The following is an 8,100-nucleotide window of genomic DNA, read 5'->3' as shown; positions in this document are numbered from 1 at the left end:
CACAAGACGCCTAGTAAGGTGGAAGCTGTGGTAAAAGCACCCTGCCCAGAAAATGTAAGTCAACTCAAGTCTTTCCTTGGACTTGTGAACTATTATGCTAAGTTCATTGAGAACTTGTCATCGATTGTAAACCCTCTCAACCAGCTACTAGAGGCCGACCGGAAGTGGGTATGGTCTAAGGAGTGTGACGCAGCATTCTGACGTGTGAAGGAAGTCGTGGCATCTGAGCAAGTACTGACTCATTTTGACCCTTCGAAAAAGGTACAGCTAGCGACAGACGCATCTCCCCATGGTTTGGGCGCTGTGCTATCGCACATGATGGAGGATGGATCTGAAAGGCCAAAAGCCTTTGCGTCGCGTTCTCTCTCAAAATCGGAACGCAATTATTCTCAAATAGACAAAGAGGCACTTGGGATAGTTTGGGGAGTAAAGAAATTCTACCAGTATCTGTATGGGCGTCTGTTCATTTTACTGACGGATCATCAGCCGTTGACGTCTATATTTCACCCAGAGAAGGGGATCCCAATGACAACTGCAGCTAGACTTCAACGCTATGCCCTATTTTTGGCAGGATTCCAATATGACATCAAGTACAAGAGTACAAGACATGCAAATGCAGATTGTTTGTCGCGATTACCCTTGGTCTCTAAGCAGGAGACAGAAGGAGACACTGTCGAGACGTTCATAGTGTCTCATATGGATACTCTCCCGGTAACTAGCAAGGAAATCTCACGAGAAACTTTAAAAGACCCAACCCTGTCAAAAGTGTACACCACTGTACAGCGAGGGTGGATCGAGGGTGAAGATAAATGCTTAGGCATATTCTACAACAAGCGTGTGGAAATAAGCATTCATCAGAACTGTCTGTTTTGGGGTATACGTGTTATTGTCCCCAGTGCACTCAGGCAAAGAGTGCTAGACGAGTTACATGAAGGACATGTCGGCGTGGTAAAGATGAAAGGCTTAGCAAGAAGCTATGTCTGGTGGCCGGGCATTGACACAGACATTGAACACGTTTGTAAATCTTGTACAGGATGCCAGGAGGTCAAGCATGCGCCACCCGCCGCACCTATTCACCCATGGGAATGGCCGTCCATTCCCTGGCAGCGTATTCATATAGACTTTGCAGGCCCATTCCTCGACATGATGTTTTTTGTGGCAGTCGATGCCCATTCAAAATGGCCTGAAGTGGTTCCGATGAAAATGACCACAGCAGAGAAAAATGTGGAGGTGATGCGAGAGATATTCAGCAGAAACGGAGTCCCAGCTCAGGTAGTGAGCGATAATGGCCCCCAGTTCGTATCGGAACATTTTTCCAATTTCATGAGGTGTAATGGAATTAAACACACAACATCAGCTCCATATCATCCAAGCACTAACGGTCTCGCGGAGCGTTTTGTCCAGTCTTTCAAAGGTGCAATGAAAGCAAGCAAGAAGGACTCTGGTTCAGTACAGAAAAGGCTGGCCAACTTTCTATTGGCATATAGAAACAGTAAACATATGACCACGAATGAGACCCCAGCAAAGCTCTTCATTGGACGTAACTTACCGTCGCGGCTTGATTTGATCAAACCGGATATAAGACGACGCGTTGATGAACAACGCTGGAAACAAGAATCCAAGCGACAGGTTCCTTGTAGATCATTCTCTGTTGGAGAGCCGGTATCTATACGTGACTATTGTGGTTCACAGAAATGGATTTATGGCAAGGTTGCAGAGAAGACGGGCCCGGTCTCGTACAAAGTTGAAATTGCACCAGGTGTATTTTGGCGTAGACATTTGGACCAGCTTCGTGCTACAGAGGTGGTCGAGAAACCATCAGAAGTCAACTTACCTGTTAAAGGAGATGTTACACCCAACTCTCCAACAGTCTTACTGGAAAATACAGTCAGTAACAAGTCAAGAGTCATCGACAACAGTGTGTCGTCAGTACCATCAACAATGTGTCAAGAGTCGTCAAGTGAAGTCAGTTCACCGTCTCCTGTCATTGAGCCTTGTCCGACGCCAGAGAATATGTTGACGCCGAAGCGGCGTTATCCACGTCGCAACATCGTTCCACCAAAGAAGCTTCAAGACTTTGTTACGACCTAGTTTTCTGTTTGAGTGTTCGCAGATATTTCTAGTAATTTCTATGAACACATTGTGTCAGGGGCACAATAATCCCTGTGTGTATCATAGGAACCATGTCGGTTCCAAAAATTTTGTTGAATAACAAGTTTGTATTGATAGAACATCAAGCAGATGTGTTATGTTGAGTTAGTTGTTACAGCTACAAGTTACAGTTCACAGTTATAAGTGTTTAAATGTGTATTCGCTGATTATATCTAAAACAGTCAAATACTACTATAGGTTTTTATAGAATTTTGCAATGATTGGACAAAATGATGCTAGTCTTGAAAGTGAAAACAAGTCTACAATAGGCTTGAGTAAATTTTATTGTGAAGGACAATTTAAACAGAGACATGGCTCTTGTATGTATCAACATTGATGCATTAGTTAAATGATGTCCAAGTGATCTTGTCAATATTAGTAATTGTTATTATAACTTCATAATTAGGAGGGAGGATATGTAGTGTATTCATTCCGGAACTATATAAGTGTCCGGATCCCATTTAGTCTTGCCTGGCGTAGCGATATGTTTTATGGAAATAAATAGTTCTAAGTTGCCGCCATTGAATATACAGTTGTGTTATTCTGTTCCTCCGGCAAAGACACCACAATATATGAATGTCTTTAAAATTAATTACTAGATATGCGACTAAATATGTATCGGCTGGCTATTGAAGCGTCACATGATATTTTTGTCATTTGGGTATTTTATGGTGAAACATCATGCATATTAAAATATCTAAAATCCCTTCTATATGAAGTACTTTAAAAAAGGTTCTCATACAAGTGGTCACAAAAGCAATGCTTATCTTGACGTTGATATAAAACAAACAAAATGGTGAACATAATTACATCATAGTCTTTATTGAAACAAAATCTTTCCCCTTATCTCAAGCGTGGATTGCATGGCTATTAACGATTAGTCCCTAATTTAACCCCCTCTATATCAAAACCATGAACAAGATGAGTCCTAATTTAAACCCCTCTATATCAAAACCATGAACACATCCCTTGTCCCTAAGTATGGATCCCCATATCCCTTGTCCCGAAGTATGGATCCCTATATCCCTTGTCCCGAAGTATGGATCTCCACATCCCTTTTCCCGAAGTATGGATCCCCACATCCCTTGTCCCGAAGTATGGATCTCCACATCCCTTGTCCTGAAGTATGGATCTCCACATCCCTTGTCCTGAAGTATGGATCTCCACATCCCTTGTCCCGAAGTATGGATCTCCACATCCCTTGTCCTGAAGTACGGATCTCCACATCCATTGTCCCGAAGTATGGATCTCCACATCCCTTGTCCCGAATTATGGATCCCCACATCCCTTGTCCCGAAGTATGGATACCCACATCCCTTGTCCCAAAGGATGGATCCCCATATCCCTTGTCCCGAAGGATGGATCCCTTTATCCCTTGTCCCGAAGTATGGATCTCCACATCCCTTGTCCCGAAGTATGGATCCCCACATCCCTTGTCCCGAAGTATGGATCTCCACATCCCTCGTCCCTAAGTATGGATCCCCACATCCCTTGTCCCGAAGTATGGATCTCCACATCCCTTGTCCCTAAGTATGGATCTCCATATCCCTTGTCCCTAAGTATGGATCCCCACATCCCTTGTCCCGAAGTATGGATCCCCACATCCATTGTCCCGAAGTATGGATCCCCACATCCCTTGTCCTGAAGTATGGATCCCCACATCCCTTGTCCCTAAGTATGGATCCCCACATCCATTGTCCCGAAGTATGGATCCCCACATCCATTGTCCCGAAGTATGGATCCCCACATCCCTTGTCCTGAAGTATGGATCCCCATATCCCTTGTCCCTAAGTATGGATCCCCATATCCCTTGTTCCGAAGTATGGATCCCCACATCCCTTGTCCCTAAGTATGGATCCCCACATCCATTGTCCCGAAGTATGGATCCCCACATCCCTTGTCCCGAAGTATGGATTTCCACATCCCTTGTCCCGAAGTATGGATCCCCACATCCCTTGTCCCGAAGTATGGATCTCCACATCCCTTGTCCCGAAGTATGGATCCCCACATCCCTTGTCCCGAAGTATGGATTTCCACATCCCTTGTCCCTAAGTATGGATCTCCACATCCCTTGTCCCGAAGGATGGATCCCCATATCCCTTGTCCCGAAGTATGGATCTCCACATCCATTGTCCCGAAGTATGGATCCCCACATCCCTTGTCCTTGAAGTATGGATCCCCACATCCCTTGTCCTTGAAGTATGGATCCCCACATCCCTTGTCCCGAAGTATGGATCCCCACATCCCTTGTCCTTGAAGTATGGATCCCCACATCCCTTGTCCCGAAGTATGGATCCCCACATCCCTTGTCCTGAAGTATGGATCCCCACATCCCTTGTCCCTAAGTATGGATCCCCACATCCCTTGTCCCGAAGTATGGATCCCCACATCCCTTGTCCTGAAGTACGGATCTCCACATCCCTTGTCCCTAAGTATGGATCCCCACATCCCTTGTCCCGAAGTATGGATCTCCACATCCATTGTCCTGAAGTATGGATCTCCACATCCCTTGTCCCGAAGTATGGATCCCCACATCCCTTGTCCCGAAGTATGGATCCCCACATCCCTTGTCCTTGAAGTATGGATCCCCACATCCCTTGTCCTTGAAGTATGGATCCCCACATCCCTTGTCCCGAAGTATGGATCCCCACATCCCTTGTCCTTGAAGTATGGATCCCCACATCCCTTGTCCTGAAGTATGGATCCCCACATCCCTTGTCCCGAAGTATGGATCTCCATATCCCTTGTCCCTAAGTATGGATCCCCACATCCCTTGTCCCGAAGTATGGATCCCCACATCCCTTGTCCCGAAGTATGGATCCCCACATCCCTTGTCCCGAAGTATGGATTTCCACATCCATTGTCCCGAAGTATGGATCCCCACATCCCTTGTCCCGAAGTATGGATCCCCACATCCCTTGTCCTGAAGTATGGATCCCCACATCCCTTGTCCCGAAGTATGGATCCCCACATCCCTTGTCCTGAAGTATGGATCCCCACATCCCTTGTCCCGAAGTATGGATCCCCACATCCCTTGTCCCGAAGTATGGATCCCCACATCCCTTGTCCCGAAGTATGGATCCCCACATCCCTTGTCCCGAAGTATGGATCCCCACATCCATTGTCCTTGAAGTATGGATCCCCACATCCCTCGTCCCGAAGTATGGATCCCCACATCCCTTGTCCTTGAAGTATGGATCCCCACATCCCTTGTCCTTGAAGTATGGATCCCCACATCCCTTGTCCTTGAAGTATGGATCCCCACATCCCTTGTCCTGAAGTATGGATCCCCACATCCCTTGTCCCGAAGTATGGATCTCCATATCCCTTGTCCCTAAGTATGGATCCCCACATCCCTTGTCCCGAAGTATGGATCCCCACATCCCTTGTCCCTAAGTATGGATCTCCACATCCCTTGTCCCGAAGTATGGATCCCCATATCCCTTGTCCCGAAGGATGGATCTCCATATCCCTTGTCCCGAAGGATGGATCTCCTATATCCCTTGTCCCTAAGTATGGATCTCCCACATCCCTTGTCCCGAAGTATGGATCCCCACATCCCTTCCCGCTATCCAATTACATTATACATATGTAGACTTGGCATTAAACAAGATATAGATATAATCGACACACACATATATAGCTGTATTTAAAACAGCGGATCACAACACGACGTGTACAACATAAATAAAACAGTCATGGTTGGAATAGTCAATGGAGCAAAAATCACCGGAAGAAATTAACGTTACTAAGGTTACAAGGCAACACAATAAAAAATATAACGATGAAAAACTTTATGTTTGAAATATCTTACGGGATTCGAATAGCTAACGATGGAATCAGCTATTTAGCGATTCCACTACTTGTTGTAACGCAGAGCAGAAAAAATAATGCCAATTTGATTTCTTGATAACATTATTTAAAAACACTAGTTAAAATATAAAGATAAGGAATGTTTTTTTATCGTTTACTGTTGTGTAAACTGTATTTTGCGTTATTTAGAATATCTCTAAAAATGTAGTTTACACATCAGTAAACGATAAAAAAAACAATCATCCTTAAATATATTTATAAAGGAATGCAATATGAATCAATTGAGACATGAGACAAGTTTTGGGACATTACCTATTCGGATCGCAGAATGAGTAGATACTCCAAGGAATAAGGAAAACTAACGTACAGATGATAGGCCAGAGTTTACAAGCTATTAGAAAGGATAGTTATTAATAATGGCCGGCGGATTGAGATGATAACTCTCAATTAACCAAGACACTCAGCATTGATATGTAACCAATACCTTTTTCAGCTGTATTTAACTTCGTCAAAAAGTACCCAGTACAGCAACGAATTCATTCTAGCTCAAATATCGTGGTGAAAAAAAATAGTGTTCCGCAATTATAGAACTAATCTTATGATCAATCTCATCCTCGTAAGAATAATTCAAATGTCACTTTGCCCATCAAATATCTATTAACGCTATCGACACTGCTCCAGCTTCTTAAATTAAATGTAAAATACGTTCAAAAATCACGATATTATCAAGTCGCTAATTTGCCCCTCAATAATCGTCTGGCATTAGGCCAATATCAATTCACAATGAACTTAATTTAAATTCCTATAGGGATCTACATAGTGTACCATCACTTGTACAAAGTGTGTCATCACTATTACCACGATCACCAGGCCTGAATCTACATAGTGTGTCATCACTATTACCACGATCACCAGGCCTGAATCTACAAAGTGTGTCATCATTATTACCACGATCACCAGGCCTGAATCTACATAGTGTGTCATCACTATTACCACGATCACCAGGCCTGAATCTACATAGTGTGTCATCACTATTACCACGATCACCAGGCCTGAATCTACATAGTGTGTCATCATTATTACCACGATCACCAGGTCTGAATCTACATAGTGTGTCATCACTATTACCACGATCACCAGGCCTGAATCTACATAGTGTGTCATCACTATTACCACGATCACCAGGCCTGAATCTACATAGTGTGTCATCACTATTACCACGATCACCAGGCCTGAATCTACATAGTGTGTCATCACTATTACCACGATCACCAGGCCTGAATCTACATTGTGTGTCATCACTATTACCACGATCACCAGGCCTGAATCTACATAGTGTGTCATCACTATTACCACGATCACCAGGCCTGAATCTACATAGTGTGTCATCACTATTACCACGATCACCAGGCCTGAATCTACATTGTGTGTCATCATTATTACCACGATCACCAGGTCTGAATCTACATTGTCTGTCATCACTATTACCACGATCACCAGGCCTGAATCTACATTGTGTGTCATCACTATTACCACGATCACCAGGCCTGAATCTACATAGTGTGTCATCACTATTACCACGATCACCAGGTCTGAATCTACATAGTGTGTCATCACTATTACCACGATCACCAGGCCTGAATCTACATTGTGTGTCATCACTATTACCACGATCACCAGGCCTGAATCTACATTGTGTGTCATCACTATTACCACGATCACCAGGCCTGAATCTACATAGTGTGTCATCACTTATTACCACGATCAGTAGGTCTGAATCTACATAGTGTGTCATCACGGATGATAAACTAACATAACACCAAAAATATTATTTGGAGAAAATAAATGTTAGAAATGTAAAGTACATTTTCTCGAATTTCTCGAACCTCTACGGTCTTAACAAACAATAAGGAAATAAAGGAATAGCAAACCACGTTTAAGATAAATCACTGCGTCTACACACAAACAATATAACACAGGTCTACACACAAACAATATAACACAGGTCTACACACAAACACCCCATATAACACAGGTCTACACACAAACACCCCATATAACACAGGTCTACACACAAACACCCCATATAACACAGGTCTACACACAAACACCCCATATAACACAGGTCTACACACA

The 8,100-nt window shown here is 43.8% G+C and overlaps 1 protein-coding gene across 1 annotated transcript; it reads left to right on the top strand.

Moving 5' to 3' along the window:
• The first annotated feature begins 318 nt into the window (after positions 1–318).
• LOC117330105 (uncharacterized protein K02A2.6-like) lies at positions 319–2,091 on the top strand. Its single transcript, XM_033888323.1, has one exon. It carries the CDS (start codon positions 319–321, stop codon positions 2,089–2,091), a length of 1,773 nt encoding a protein of 590 aa, XP_033744214.1.
• The last annotated feature ends 6,009 nt before the right edge of the window (positions 2,092–8,100 follow it).

Source organism: Pecten maximus, chromosome 6 (assembly GCF_902652985.1).
Source record: "Pecten maximus chromosome 6, xPecMax1.1, whole genome shotgun sequence".
Classification (NCBI taxonomy): domain Eukaryota; kingdom Metazoa; phylum Mollusca; class Bivalvia; order Pectinida; family Pectinidae; genus Pecten; species Pecten maximus.
This window is presented reverse-complemented; position numbering and strand designations above follow the sequence as displayed.

Bases quoted from the DNA above. Each gene is read 5' to 3' on its own strand.
- LOC117330105 (XM_033888323.1), top strand. From the start codon at position 319: ATGGAGGATGGATCTGAAAGGCCAAAAGCCTTTGCGTCGCGTTCTCTC.